This window comes from Cyprinus carpio, chromosome A15 (genome assembly GCF_018340385.1).
Source record: "Cyprinus carpio isolate SPL01 chromosome A15, ASM1834038v1, whole genome shotgun sequence".
NCBI classification, from domain to species: Eukaryota; Metazoa; Chordata; class Actinopteri; order Cypriniformes; family Cyprinidae; genus Cyprinus; species Cyprinus carpio.
The window spans coordinates 12130586-12146758 of record NC_056586.1 but is presented as its reverse complement, the minus strand read 5'-3'; the positions used below and the strand labels follow the sequence as shown (position 1 = coordinate 12146758).

The 16173-nt window shown below is 39.7% G+C and overlaps 1 protein-coding gene across 5 annotated transcripts; it reads left to right on the top strand.

Moving 5' to 3' along the window:
* Positions 1–3582: 3582 nt before the first annotated feature.
* On the top strand, positions 3583–15651 carry LOC109103750 (hepatocyte nuclear factor 1-beta-A). Of its 5 annotated transcripts, none has more exons than XM_042771038.1 (9): positions 3584–4093; positions 6271–6470; positions 7055–7325; positions 7412–7635; positions 11048–11208; positions 11926–12052; positions 12131–12310; positions 12418–12536; positions 14131–15651. In XM_042771038.1, exons 1-9 carry the CDS (start codon positions 3729–3731, stop codon positions 14149–14151), a joined length of 1668 nt encoding a protein of 555 aa, XP_042626972.1. In that variant the 5' UTR covers positions 3584–3728; the 3' UTR covers positions 14152–15651. The 5 variants fall into 5 exon arrangements, with proteins under 5 accessions (XP_042626970.1, XP_042626972.1, XP_042626969.1 ...); XM_042771037.1 differs by having other exon boundaries at positions 3585–4093; positions 7412–7647; XM_042771036.1 differs by having other exon boundaries at positions 3583–4093; positions 11926–12310.
* The last annotated feature ends 522 nt before the right edge of the window (positions 15652–16173 follow it).

Here is a 16173-nt window from a genome sequence, read left to right as displayed (position 1 = left end):
GTCTAGTACTTGTAAGAATAAACACAACAAAGAGACTTTCATGTCTTGGGCGCCATTCAAGCAAAGCATACGCACGTCCTCACACTCACTCTCTAGTGTGTATTGACTGAGCCAACAATGTGTCAGTCAGTCAGTCAAGGCCCAAGACCCAGAGAGCCATGCTGAACGACAATACGACCAATCACAGGCTGTGTTTGTGCAGAGGGAGGAGAACCTGCAATCTGAACTACACTGTATTAGGCTTCGGCTTCAAGTCATTGGAGTCCAGATCTATTTTGATGTGTCAGTAAAGTTTCAGATTTGAGATTTCCCAAAAGTCAGATTCATTATGTCTGACATTGCTTTCTAAATTATCTGCTATATATATTGGATGTATAGCTTTTCACTGTTCTGTTATGACATATTGTCTAATCTGTTTTTATTTCTGCAGTTTTAGAAGAAATGTCAAATGCAAAAATGATCTTTGAATAAAATGTAACCAAGGGCTGCCAAGTTTTCTCTGGGACAGATAAAAGTTACATTTGCTTTGAGTGGAAACTCTGATCCAATCAGATCATCTGGGCTCTTAATCAGTGCCACTCATGCTTCATTGAACGTTTCACAGTAAGAGCATCTCCATCAACTGTTCCCAGGTATTAAATCAGCTGATGAAACTCACATCAGAATGTTTGCCACGCCCAATAATGGGTTGCTGAAAATGTTTACACTAAATTGACAATTTTTGGTTTTCAAATATGCTTTTTACTTATTTCTGTTCTTCCAGTACCTCTAATAAGCCATCTTTAAATTATATATTCTTTAAGATATCATATATCAAGAATATAAAGATATACTGAACAGTTCAGTGTGGGAATAATTTTTTCTAATGGCTCTTATTTTCCTCTTTTATTTGTTTTGGAAAAATTATTTTATTCAGAAAGGACAAATAAAACTAACAAAATAAAATAAAAAGTGACAGTAAAAACTTACAAGGTTTTTATTTCAAATCATTGCTGCTATTTTTAACTTTCCATTCATTATAATCCCCCCAAAAAATATTTTCCACAAAAATATTAACTGTTTTCAACATTGATAATAATAATAAATGTTTCTTGAGCAGTAAATCAGCATATTAGAATGATTTCTGAAGGATCATGTGACACTGAAGACTGGAGTAATGATGCTGAAAATTCACAGGAATAAATTACATTTTAAAATATTTTAAAATAGAAACCAGTTATTTTAACTTTTCACAACATTGCTGTTTTTACTGTATATATCAATGTGAGTCACATTTAAACTAATTAATTCAGGTTAATTAGGTTACTTTAGACATCGATATGACTGAGAAAATTGCCAAATGTATCTTTTTAAATGTATAATTAACCACAAAACTAGAATTAGACATCACAAGCTGTTTTATAAGAAAAACAAGCTCTTCAGAGTGGAACGGTCGGAGGGTGCGTGCTGGGGGTAAGGTCCGGGTTACTGTGTGGAACGAGACATGATCAGTGGCTGCTGAATCTCTCTCACACACACACACACACACACACATACACACAACCACACACAAACACACACACACACACAAACACACACACACCATACCTTCTCTGCCCTTTTCGCCCAAAAAGTTTCCAAGCGTTCCGCTCTGTGCCCCAGACTGTGATGGAGGGAGGTTGAGGGTGGAGGAGGGTCACACATCCAAATGGCTGCCAAAGCACAGTTTGGGTCAACCTGCTATGCTCATAGTTAACCTAAAACCTATTGCTTCATTCCATTCACACTGAAACCAGCACCATGAACCGACTTAAACTGGATTCAGCTTGCTTTTGAAATCGGCAGATTTTTAGAAATCACTTTTTTAATGTGATGTCGAGTCCAAATTAAAGATGTTCATTTTTACCAGACAGATTCAACTGACAGAGACTTACAATCCTAAAAATAAATGTTCCAAAACAGGGGATTTGAATCCATAAGAACCATTTTTTTGGTTCATAAAATAACTTTTCAGTGGACTGTTCTTTTTCTTAGTGTGAAGAACATTTTAAAAATCTAAAAAACCTTGTTCCACTATGAAGAACCTTTTGTGCAATTGAAAGGTCCCATGGATATTAAAGGTTCAATACCAATAAAAAAGCATGATTTTTATGAGTATACAATAAAACACACAAATCACGGAAGTACCAACACTCAGCTTCCATCTAAGTATACAGAAAATAAATAATCCTTTATATTCTGCCATTCCTTTACCACATCATTTCCATTAACAAATATAAAATCTATATTCAAATATCAGGCTCTTCATAGGAATTGTTAGGAGTGCAGTTAGTAGAGAAACTTTGTTGTTTGGTTCCACTATTCTTTCTCCAAACTTTCATCATTGAATGGATGTCTTTAAGATCGTGTGTTCCTGTGATGGTGAATGTCAGTTATGGATTGAGTCTCAGGCACCTGGCAGTAGGACGTAACTGAGTATTTGCATGCACCGTTTCTGCCCTTCCAGCTGCTCCACAACACACATGTTCAAACTGTCCCCTCTGCTGCATGGATGAATATAGCAGTTCTGTGCTTTTTTATCTAAATCTTTTGCTATTTAGTACAAATATTGCAAATGGTAAAGAGATGCATCATGTTTTTTCCTTCTCTAATCATTCTACTAAAAAGTCATCTTAAATCATTTAAGACAAAATTTACCAAGTGAAAAGTGTCCAAAACTGCTCAAAATCCAGCTATCTGACCATATGGAGAGAACGATTAAGACCAATTAGGGTTTTTTTCAGCATGGCAAGCATTTTGTGGCATTAATATGGTTTAGGCCAATCTTTCTGGATAAATGTTTTATTTATTTATTTTTTGCTGTTTGAAATCTGTAAACAGAATTTGCATCTATTGTTTGAAAGTGCTCTGATTATTTGAAAAACTTGAGTTTCCTTTCCGTTCACTTTAGCAGGCAACTAATATAAAAGAAGTTTTATCATATTTGCAGGTGAAGGAATTGGCACCTTTAATTGAAATGTGGCTAAACTAGAAATATGGCTAAAGAATTTAATCACATTTTTTTTCTAAGAACCTTTTAATTGTTTTTAGAAGTGAAAAGTGCACATAGGCTACTGCTTTGCTTAGTGACATTAGGCCTTATTTATAAATTACTTTTCAAGTTTTTAACTCTTGCTTTGATTTTGATTTTATTGTCATTGTCCCTGAGACATCATCAAGCAGTTTATTAATTTATTTAAGTTACATTTTAGTTAAAAGTTATTAAACATATATAAAAACATCATTAGTCCGTTAACGGAAACATCACTTGATGTTTGTCATAGGCATCAATATTCATACAGCTAAATTTAACAAATAGGTAAACATTCTAATAATTCTCAACTTTTTAGAGCTATTGTTATTATTATAATTATGACGACGCGCAATAACCAAAGTCGACAGAGTGCAAAGTTCTCCAGAGTTGTGCTGATAACAGGCAGTGTGTAAACACGCTGTACCTGCGCGTCAGTCAACATGGCCCGGGACAGCTCATTTGCATAAAGGCCCCAAGCAGCCGCCCACTCATTACCATATTTTATATCGCCTGCCCTCTGGAAGCATCATGGCAAGTTATATCGTTCAGTCCGACAGGGAAGTGGCCTAACTTCTCAGAGCAGGTGTTTTCGGAGGAGCTCACTGGAGGCGTGAGGAGGGGAAGTTTCACATAGCGTATTTTCCTCTTTATAGCCCCTTGCGTACTAAACATTTAGATGTTTGCAAAAATGGTTTCAAAATTGACATCTTTGCAACAGGAGCTTCTGAGCGCCTTGTTGGACTCTGGCGTTACTAAAGATGTGCTTCTGCAAGCGTTGGAGGACCTGGACCCGAGCCCGAGCGCTTTTGGAGTTAAACTGGACAGTCTGCAGATGTCCCCCTCCGGGTCCAAGCTCAGTGATACGGACTCAAAGCCGGTGTTTCACACGTTGACCAACGGACACGGTAAAGGGAAGTTATCAGGGGACGAGGGCTCAGAGGACGGGGATGATTTCGATACACCGCCGATCCTGAAAGAGCTGCAGTCTCAGAACACAGAGGAGGCAGCGGAGCAGAGGGCAGAGATCGAGCGAATTTTGGCGTAAGTTTCTGCTTCTGCTATTATCGCTTTCTTTAGGCTACTATAGCTAGTACAAATTAAAGAGATAAAAGTGGAAAAAAACAGCTGAACTGACATTTAGGTTACTGTAATGGAGTTAAAGGCCGACTGTTACTGTGACGTTTGACAGGCAGCTACTTTTGTCTTTAGGATTAAACACACAACGCTTATTAATTTTATATGCACAAAAAAAAAATATATATATATATCTTCATGAAAAGTCTACATTCACCAAAAATGTGCTAATATAAAAACTAATTCACGCTGTACTGTAAAAAAATCAATCCATTAAAACAGAACAGTTTAAATGCTGCCATCGAAAATATCATTTTTAATTTAATTAGGCTACTGATTGAAGTTTTGAAAACCCTTAACGTTTAGTATAAATGACAGACATAATTGTGACAGGTTAAATGGAAAGAATCAAAGGTATGATAATACTATTAAGAAAACATTTTAACCGCCTGAAATCACGGAAACAAAATTCAGTGATGATTTTTTCTGAAAAGATAGCCTAAATCTACCGGTGTTTACAAATTTAAAAGCACGCGCCAGTGTTTCCTCTTTTCACATTCTGGTTACTAATTATCTACGTGAGTTATTTCTTTAGCTTAGAGATATATCAGCTAAAGAAGATCTATTTATTATTAACCACCTCTGCCCTCTCGAAAGAAAATAAAAACACGCGCACTGTGGTCTGGTTTCAGTGTCTTTGGAAGTTGTTCGTAGAATAGAGAATTTATTTTAGGCCACGTGAAATTATTCATGATCATTTCTGTACTATCATTATTACTATTTTTTGTCACTATAGCCTAATTATTAAAATAGTTTATTTAAAAACAATAGGCCTAGTTGTAAAAAATATCACACCGACTATAGCTAAATGAAAGTAGCCTATAACTGTATTTTTATATTACTATTTTTATAATTCCGCATATTTCTATAATCTTTACAGCAGCATTAACGTCACGAAATAACAATGAAAATCAAAACTAAAGCACGTGGAGTTGAGTTATTAATTTTATCCTATAAATCATCAACTGAAAGACACACAGAGACGAACGATTAGCGTGAATGGAGATCTAGTTATTCATTGTTGAAAGTTATAAACCAAGTTCGCTCACAGACAGGTTTTGTCAGTCTCCAAATCAAACCGTCTGGACAGATTTCAGGGGCAGACGTGTAACCTAAAAAATGGTAAGACCTAAGTTTGTTTTAATGCACCTTAATACAGCCGTACCTTAATAGGCTAGATCACTTGCTCGCTTTTCTTTCGCTTTTTTTATTACTTAGCTAATAATAAACATTACACAGCTTTACATTTTTATAATTAGTAGCCTAATGGATAATTATTTTTTGTTTAATTTACAGCAGTCTTAACCACACGCACTCAGATGTTTCCGTGTAACTTTCTTTCTTTCTTTCTTTCTTTCTTTCTTTCTTTCTTTCTTTCTTTCTTTCTTTCTATATAGCCTATTTTCTTTTTATTATTATTAATTTCGCATGCACTAGATAAATGTGGGCTATGTAGCATCCAGTAGCTTTGTACTGATGAGTAAAAATTATTGTTATTTTGAAGCTAATAGCAGTATTTACATTTTTATGGAGCTTTAGCCTAGATAAAAGCGTAAGACTTTTAAAAGTCATATGAAATTCGTTTGGTTTCTCTAATTTAAACCAACCTTTTCGTTCTAGTTTAGTTTTGAACAAATTTCGACTGATGCGTATTTTCTCCTCTCTAAAGAAATGTTTTAAACCATGTTAGACTACACTTTAGGATCGGGTATTTTGTTTTGAAATGGCTTTATAATGTTCTCTTTGAACAATATACAGCTGCCGTGAAGTCCTTCACTTGTCTTTAACTTGTCCTTTTGTAATTAAATCACAGTGGTTGCGCGCACGCACGCAATGAAGTCTTTAACCTTTGGAATTATTTACAACCTTTTGAATACACTGATTAACGATTGTTTATTAGCGCTGCGAACAACTGACCGAATTTACAGAACTTAACATGTTAAACAGATTATAAATAGACTATCATAAATGTGAAATAGCCTAAGCGAAACCAACAATTAAAAGCTGACCTATACTACTAATAAGATCATATAAAATTATAGTGTTGTAGTTGATGTTATGTTTTATGTTTCCGGTCTTTTCAGAGAGGACCCGTGGCGCGCGGCCCGCATGATCAAAGGCTACATGCAGCAGCACAATATCCCTCAGCGCGAGGTGGTGGATGTGACAGGCCTCAATCAGTCGCACTTGTCGCAGCACCTGAATAAAGGCACGCCTATGAAAACGCAGAAACGCGCGGCGCTCTACACCTGGTACGTCAGGAAACAGCGGGAAATCTTGCGACGTAAGTTCATATTTGTGTTTCTTGCAGCACGTGACAGTTTTCTGTTTTACAATTTAAATAATATAAAACTTGTTGGTTCAGTTGCATGCAATTGAATAGTATCAAGCACCAAAAAAGTAAGTTATTCCTTTGATATATGATTTATGAGCATTATACAAAAATGAAAACTTATTTCTCAACAAAAAATGATTTCCAATCTTTTTATTTCTTCAAAATGATTTAATTTTAGATAGATGCAGATCTGCGCATTGCAGACAGAGATTTCTAGAGATATGCCTACTATACTACCTACTACACACACACACACACACACACACACACACACACACATATATATATATATATATATATATATATATATATATATATATATATATATATATATATATATATGTTTAGAAGATTGGCCATTTTTATTTTATGATATCATAAATGCACAATGACATATAAAGAAGACAGCCATATAGAATTATGAGCAAGGGCCAAAGGTCATCATCCATGGTTGTTTGGTGTAACATCACACCCTGCATGTTTATATGAAAATTCCGCAAGCAACACCAAAATCCCTTTCTTTTATGTTTCAGAATTCAACCAGGCCTCGCAAGGCTCTGGCAGCAACATGTCAGACAAAGCCAACCAGGATCAGGTGCTACTTTTTTTCTCTGAGTTCAGTCAGTCCGGGCAGGTTATGGTGCAGTCAGGGGATGATGCTGGCATTGAACCTGCTTGCAAGAAGATGAGACGCAACCGCTTCAAATGGGGGCCTGCATCCCAACAAATCCTTTATCAGGCTTACGAACGACAGAAGAACCCCAGCAAAGAAGAGAGGGAGGCACTGGTGGAGGAGTGCAACCGGTACAGATGGACTTGCTGTAAATGTCAAAACTACTTCCTCACTTTCATCCCAGTTATGCTAATATGTTTCTCTTGACTATATTTAGAGCTGAATGCCTCCAGAGAGGAGTATCGCCATCCAAAGCTCATGGGCTTGGCTCCAACTTGGTCACAGAGGTGCGAGTCTACAACTGGTTTGCCAACAGGAGGAAGGAAGAGGCCTTTAGGCAAAAATTGGCTATGGATGCCTATAGCGGGCCAACGCACAATCTGAACTCCCTTCTTACACACAGCTCCCCGCATCATCCACAAACCAGCAGCTCCCCACCAAGTAAGATGCAAGGTACTGAAACATTAATTGTAATCTCATGTATATTATTTGATATTTCTGTTAGCCTGTGAATGTGGTTTAGGGTCTGAAAATACAATCATTGATTATTGGCCTTTTTGGTGGTTTAGTCTGGCAATTATAATTAGCACAAACTTCATCATCATCATTCCAGCAGTTGAAGGAGAGATGACATAGTTGGTGAGATCAGAGGGAAAGCAGAGAGCAGGGCAGTGATCAATGAGACTGACAGAGTGAGCTGAGCAAATGGCATTGTTATTCCCAGCTTTGAAACACACACCAAGAACAATCTGCATTGTACCTGCAATCTCAGCTTTACTGAAGTCAGCAGGCAAGAATGAGACACAAAGAGCAGCCACCCTTGGACAGGACTGTGGGTCATCCTCGGGTCATGTGGCTCAACTCACTCTTGAAGCCTAGTTATACCTGTAGATTCACTGCGGTTTACTGCAGGTCCCACTCCTCTGTTATCTAACAAATTGTATTCCCAGAAAGATTTATTGACTTAGTTTGATATGGCAAGACTTCAGCAGTAAAAGAAACACACTCTTTGACTCAACCAGCTTATTACCTATTGTTGCTCTTTCATGTTTGAGCACCAAAGTGTCCGAGTGCTTTTTCGTGGGTGTGTTGCTTGTTTCTGGACCTGTGGCACAGCAATGAGTGGCTTGTCTGTTTGCGTGTGGTGTTTCCCTCTGCACACCTGACCAGTCAGTGACCTCAGGTTGTGTGTTAATTTGGGTAGGAAGGGGGAGGAATGGGATGGGGTCGGTCTTCTCCTCCATGCTCTTAGTTGAGGGACTTACAAGGTGTCCCAGCAGTGCCCTGCCAGCAGCATCAGCTGTTTTTTGGTGTCAGAAGCTGGCCTGACAATAATGGCACAGCAGGACCTCTCATCACGTTGCCAGGGCACGGCCTGTATTATGCATGCTTAATTGACAATTAAAATCCTTGGCTACTACATCTCCCAGGCCTTTGATAAGGGACTCCCCTCTTCCCTGATCTCTTTACCCTCTCCCGGCAGGGAATCCTATTGTCTGTGGCATATTAGAAGACTGTAGTGACTGTAACCGAGGTTCATTTATCTGTGCTGGGCCAGGGGGAAGGACACCTCGAAGCTCCTCTCACCTTTATGGGCTGTATAGAGGCAGTGGCTAGGCTCTGAGCAGAACAGCAGGAGCTGTCCGCTGGACTATTGGCTCTTTTCGGGCCAGACAGGACTGATGAGCCCCTTCTGCTCAAGGTATGGAGGGTACTGAGTGATTCCCGCTCTCAGCCCCCCTCTCGGAAACTATGCAAGCCCAGGTTTTGTTAAAAAGGTCGTTACTAGGTCAGATCAGAGAAAGACTACTTTTTTATTGATTCTGGTTTTGCCTGTTGATAACAGACCGGCCATTTTGCTGCTGCTGGAAGGTCAACCGATATGTGCTTTTGGGGGCTGGCTGTGATCTTCCCTGTGTTTGTGTTGTGCCGTTGGGAAAGCAAACTGCTTCCAGAATGATCTTTGATGCTATTTAGGTTAAATATGTTGGAGTGGTTGTCATCAGGACCAAAACGGTAGCTATTAATTTTTAAAACTGTTAGTAAAGAAACTTTCATTTGAGACCGTTACCTCATGACCAAGGAAACCAGAAAATTTAGCCTTTAAGTAATAATGTAATAGCAAAGGACAAGCAGAGGACAGAAGAGTTCAACTGTCCTTGCTTTGTCAATTGAAGGCCACAGAAAGGCTGAAAGGCCACGTACGTCCTGCTAAGACCCAGGAGGCCTCTCATATGTGACAATGCTATAATGAGCACTGCCTGGGGATGAAGAGCAGGGCTTTGATATTACATGCGTCCCAGGGAGAGCTGAACCTTTTAAAACCTGTTGAAGTCTACTGCTACCACTCCCCTTTAGGATTTCCCACCACCCTCTGCCCTTTAACCAAGGTTAACCGAGGTAGCAAGTTTTACATTTATGCATTGATCTATCTACCAAAAGGCGATTACAAAGCGCATTGTTAAATGAAAGAAAACAGATTCATAAAAAGTGACAGACCAAAATATTGTTCAGGAGTGCATTTCCCAAAAGCAACTATGGTTCCAAGTTCTGTTGTTACTAGAACTTATGACCATAGTTTAGCTAATGATGCTTTTGGGAAATGCACCCCAGGGCAACTGATCAGTCAATATTTAGCTATTTTGAGAATATCGCATTAGCCGGTAACCTTGTACGTAGTCTAGATATTGCAATCAGCACTGGTCGCTGGTTGCTTTTCTGAATAGTGTAATTAAGACTTAGTTTATGATACCATTCCATGTAACTTTTATGTCGCATTCTCTGAGGTTGTATTTTGGTTCCTGGTTCCCTGAGAAACTGAGCCCTCCTGCTGGTCAGCATGGCCCAGACAGCGCAGACCTAAATGACTGAGTATGAGAGGAGATCCCTGCAGTCCAAGTGAATACCTGATGGATTCAGACAATAGCCTTCTCTTTTCCTGACACTTTTAGTGGGTGCGCGGCAGTAAAGTAAAGACTGTTTATGGTTGCTAGCCTATTGTGTGCTGAGCAGGTTGTAGGCCCAATGGAGTGCTTTATTGTCCTGCGCTGGTGTTTACAAGACACTGCAGAGAGACTAAAATTACTAAAAATTGAATAATGTATAAAATTTTCATATCCATAGCACTCCTGCACAATGAAACACAACAGAGGGATCAATTGCTTTGTTCTAAGACCTTTCTTTTATTTTTGCTGTTCTGCTAGTGTCGTCATCTTGCTTGGCTGGCCACCCTGGTATTTGAATGTGGGAGTGATGATCTTTTGGGCTGGAAAATGCATCTAACATTAGTATTAATTGAGTAATGTTTACCTTGTTCATATCTGTGGCACTTAGGGTCGGTAAATACTGTATCCATTTGATAGGAGATAGCCTGGATTCCTGTGTCCCAGAATGATTAAGAATACCCAAAGAAGATAAAACAGAGAATTAAGTTTTAGTAGAGTATAATTCCCCCATAAAGCCTTATTTCATGTAGATCAGGGGTGTCTAGTCATGCTCCTGGAGGGCCACCACACTTTCTCCAACACACCTGCCTGGAAGTTTCTAATAATCCAGAAGACCTTAATGTGCGAGTTCTTTGCTGGAAGGTGGCCCTCCAAGAGAAGGTTTGGACCCTGACATATATTATTCCAACAAAGTTATGAAGGTCAGTGCGGCATAGTTTTTAGAGTTGCGGACACCGACATGTGCACATTTGTATGACCTTGACCATTCAAGGACCAGGTGCAGAGGCCCCAGTTTGTTTGCTCTACCCTAACTTGTCTGCGGCTAACAGATACAGACTGGGGCAAATTTAAAAAGCAGTCTGGAGTCTAAATCTGACCTTTTGCTCTCTTGCTTTCTCCTTCAACAGGTGTCCGGTACAGCCAACAAGGTCCTGGTGAAGTCAGTTCCTCCACAACGATCAATCACCATAGTAGCAATACCATGGCAACCAGCCAATCAGTGTTACAGCAGGTCTCTCCGGGGGCTTTGGACCCCAGCCACAGCCTCCTGTCACCTGACGCCAAGATGGTGAGCAGTTCTAAGCCCAGATAAGATAACACCATGTCTGGTCTTGACACAGAAACACAAATTAGGGCCTGATAAATATTACCTTCAATCAAAGTGAGCTTACAAACACTGCATTGTGCTTCCCAGTGCTAAACCGAGAAGCAGACAGTAGGCCTTGGCCCATAGCGCACCGCAGGGCCAAACTTAGCAAATGTTAGCCAGTGGTAGTGAGAAAGGGGCATGGCCATGGCTGTGCCAACAAACCTGACAAAGAAACACTCTGTTTGTATTGATTAAATGCCCTGCAGACGAGGAGAAGGGTGGAGTTGTGCTTGTTCCCTTTCGGTTGAGTGACACCGGTGCTCAGTTAAGTTGTTATCTGAATACTAATGTTTGAGTTGGGTGAGATGTTCATGAAGCTTTTTGTTTCAGGACAATTATCTATGCATTAATTTTTCTGGAAAGGCTGAGGTGTTTTACTACAGGTCAAATTCATCATGGTTTAGGGTGTGCTTCTGTCAATGGGAGGGTGGAAGTTAGCATAGGAGAAAGGAAGTATGACAGCTGCTTATCTGAGCAGTCAGACGGTTGTCTGAGCATGGCCTCCTCTCTACTCAGCTTATTCAAATAAAGCTCTGTGTCTCTGTCAGGGCTCCGATACCTTCTTAAGATAAGAGTACAGTTGAAACAGTTGTGACAGAAGCATTCTAGTCATTCTGTTGAACATTTTCTTCACAGATCTCAGTATCAGGCGGGGGTCTTCCTCCAGTCAGCACCCTGACCAACATCCATGCATCCCACCATGTGCACCAACAGACCCACAACCTCATAATGCCCCTTTCTGGAGTCATGGCCATTGCACAAAGTGAGTGTCCAACCACCCTGTTCCATTTCAGATTCTTCATGCATTCTCCATTTGACACCTCATTGTTCTCGCATCCAGGTTTAAACACATCACAGGCACAGACGGTACCTGTCATCAACAGCGTTGCAGGCAGTCTAGCAGCATTGCAACCGGTGCAGTTCTCGCAGCAGTTCAATGGCCCTCACCAGCAGCTCATGCAACAGTCACCCAGCCACATGAGCCAGCAGCCCTTCATGGCCTCTGTCTCACACTCACACAGTCAGTCCACTTCCGCTGTCCAGAATCTACTGATCTAGTCAAGATCAAATCATTTTCAAGACCTTCAAATGACAGTTGATGTGACCGTCTGTTTGTTATCTTTACAGTGTACCCACACAAGCAGGAGCTGCCCCAGTATTCTCACTCGTCTCGGTTTCCCCCTACCATGGTGGTGACAGATGCCAACAGCCTCAGTACGCTGAGCTCAATGTCCTCCAGCAAACAGGTCAGTCATCCACAACATTTACCAACATGCATTAACGTCTCTTGGATCTGCTCTAACAGAGCTGATTGGTTTATTCAGTGAGTGCTCAGGTCAATCTGCGTGTCCTACAAATGGAAAGTGAGGCTTCTGCAAACTTCTTATTGGGAAATAAAGCCACGTGGGATGGAATTGTAAACTGTAATCACTTTTAGCTTCATTAATGCTCCAAAAGATATTAATCATATGACCCACAAACCTTTTAAGCCATTTTCTATTAATCTGTTTAATTTTTTGCTTGTCTGGTGTATTTTTGACCGTCACTGGGGCAAAGTAATAGAGGCGAATACAAAAATACTTATGAAAAGTGATACCAAAAAATGTCCAGAAAACATTTTTACATTTAATCACTAGCATTTCTGTAATCAGTGTAAAATTTCTAGAGAGGGCTGAATATGACTTTTATTGAGTTTTTCAGTCAACGTGGTTTTAATCTGTGTACAAACCCAATCTGCTTCACTGTCTTTTGTTTATCTGGGTTTGTTGTACATCTCAATCAGTGAAGCGAGCCAATGTGTGGATACTCCTCAGAATTCCTATTTCCTTTGAACAGCTTGACCAATCAGTCACCCGTGATCCCAGTCTGAGCATGCCATGATTGATCAAACCGCCTTTCGCTCTGTCATTTCTTTCTTTCTTTCTTACTTTCTTTCAATAAAATTGATAATTAATTTTTTTATATTTTATATTTATTTTTCATTTTTTTGCTTTCCTCACTCGCAATGTAATGTCACACTTGAGTCCAGTTTAGCAGTGCGGTCAGGAAATAATCTTCACTGTTAATCAGAGCCATCTTGCTCCTTCGGCTCCCCTGCCATGGACGGGAGTGTATGCAGTAATTACACCTCTTTCCTTTTCCCCTGATCTCTGACCGCTCTAGCCTGAAATGCGGTTGCAGTCACCGCTTTCACATGCCCAATTTCCCATGCTGCCACATCACTGGCAGCACCTATGCTGACGGCTTGAACTTCCTACCAGCATATGCTCCACTTATCAAGATCTTGTCTCTAATTGTGGATAACTTGTAAATATCCTAAATATTTCTCCTGTGTGAGGTAAATGGAAACACTTTTTAGTTTGATTGAAAGCATTTAGATATCTCAGGTATGTGGTTCCTCAAGCCCCCAGTACTGGGAGAGCAATTTCAAACTCTTATCAGCTTGCTGTATTTGGACTGGGCGGTGCAGTGGGTGCTCAGGGGGACATTACAAACCACGCTCGGCCTTTATAACCCTCCTGTTTGCCGAGCTTTCCCAGCCCAACAACAAAAACTCACCTCCATTTAGAGACCTGCATTTAATGAGTGTAGTCTGAGCAGCTGGCTGGCACCTTTATCAGGTGAGGCTGTTTGTCGGCCAGTGGGTCACGACAGGGTCACCTGCCTCTCCCTCTCCAAAGAAAGAGTAAAAACACCCAAACAATATGAAAACTTTGGTTACAATGGGAAAGAATGCACACGGATGAGGTGTATATTTGGTCAGGTGTGGCTGATAAGGAAATTCCGCACTCATACTGAATGCTTATATGACCGTTTCCTCTTTCTTTATTTATTTTGCAGTGTCCACTGCAGGCCTGGTGAGCACGTACACCTGACTTCCTCGATGCCTAGCAACAGGAGCACATCGTCCCCACCTCCATTCCCCCTCATCATGCCTGTATCCATGGCAACGCATATTAAGTGCGAGCGGCACGCTGGATGATGAGTTAGTCAATAAACCAGGGGATACAGGACTGACGAGAGTGGACACTGTTAGGCTGTTCGATCAACAAGGGTACACACTTTAGTGACAGTATTTTACTTCTCAGTGATGGACAAACCATATTGAGGAACATGGGTGATCATGAAGAACAAACAAAAAGGAAACAAGACAAAGCTACAGATAAAAAGATTAGAAAGGAATGGAGAGACCTGATTTCCTGGACTAAGAGGACAGTGTGTGTCCATATGTGCCTGGTGAAGACATTATAATCGAACTGTGTGGACACAATGACAATCAGCCAATGTTAGAAGCATCTGATGGAGTTTATGTAATGTGTAACTGATGCAAAGACGTCTTCCGTGAGATCTGAATGCTTAGACAATGTTCTGTACAGTTGAATGTAAAAACAAGCAATTATTATATCATTAGTATGAAGGATGTAAATATTCGATAGTCCATGTGTGCTGTTTTCTCTGTCTAAACATGTAAACTGTGATTCAGGATGTGACAATCTATGGAACAGGTATGACGTATTGGAATATGCAATGTGTCGCAACTTTTTTTGACGACTTTGTTGTGAGATAAATGTTAAAGCACATTCAACAAAACCTAAACCTATTGATCTCCCTTAAAATAGACGCTAATGTCAGTGTTGACTATTAGCATTAGTGTCGTCAGATAGATAAGAGTCATCTTTCTGTGCCAGGACGTCCAGAGTATGACAGACTCCCATCCAAGAAATACTGGATTAAGATATGGTAGATCAGAGAGACAGATAACTCCATCCGCATAGCCAGTCACCATCTTTGCGATATCGACGGGAACGGCCATGAATCATGACTTACTAAACTAAATATTGACTTAAAATCAAACTGTCATTGTCATGGTGGAGAGATACGGTCAAAATGGACGACAGAATGGTTATCAGGAGTTTCATAAAAGTTGGGAAACTGAGTCCATTCGCCATTTTAAACAGTATTACCTGCTCACGCCACTCTGAACTACCAGGAAACATTGCGAAGTAGCTTTTATTGTGGCTCTTGGCTTTGTTTTTTTTACACATTTGCTGGCATATATGTCCGCAGTTTCAAAACTGACATTATCATTTTGGTAAACTGAAGAAACTAGTGCACACGTCCCCATATAAAAGTTTGAAAACTTATCAAAAGGTCATTTCAATGTTTGTTTTTAATGTTGTTGACTATGTTCCCACTGCCGGTTGACCTTAGTGCTGGTTTATTCTCCTGTTTAATGCTGGATTTATACAAAATGTGATTCTTTCCACATTGTATTATTTTTGTATAAAATGAAATCAATCTTTTAAAATCATTATTTATGCTTTACGAAAAAAGTTTCAAGTAAAGTTTTTCTTCCCTCAATATTGGTAACAGTGGTTTGTCTCTGATTTGAAATGTGAAATTAGATCATATTCTGTATTTCTTCTAAATTTCCTCATAGTATATATTATACTAGTGTTTACCAAGCTATTATGCAATTTTACTGTCTCTTGCATAGTTTTTCTTTTCAACAGTTATTTTTATGACATGGGTGGTTGGAATGTGTTTCCATTCAGCAAGAACCCTTTACCAACCTCTCCTTCCTGAGACAATATGTCTTGTTAAATCATGTAAACCTTAGGTGATCTCAAACTTAAATGGATCATTCACCCAAAAATTAAAATCCTGTCATCATTTACTCACCTTCCACTTGTTCCAAACCTGCAAGAGTTTCTTCTGCTGAACACAAAGGAAGATAATTTTAAGAATGTTGGTATCCATACAGTTGATGGTAGCCATTGATTTCTATTGTATTTTTTATTTTTATGCTACCACCAACTGAGTGTGAGTAAATGATGACAGAATTTTCATTTTTGGGTGAACTATCAATTTAATAGTCCATTT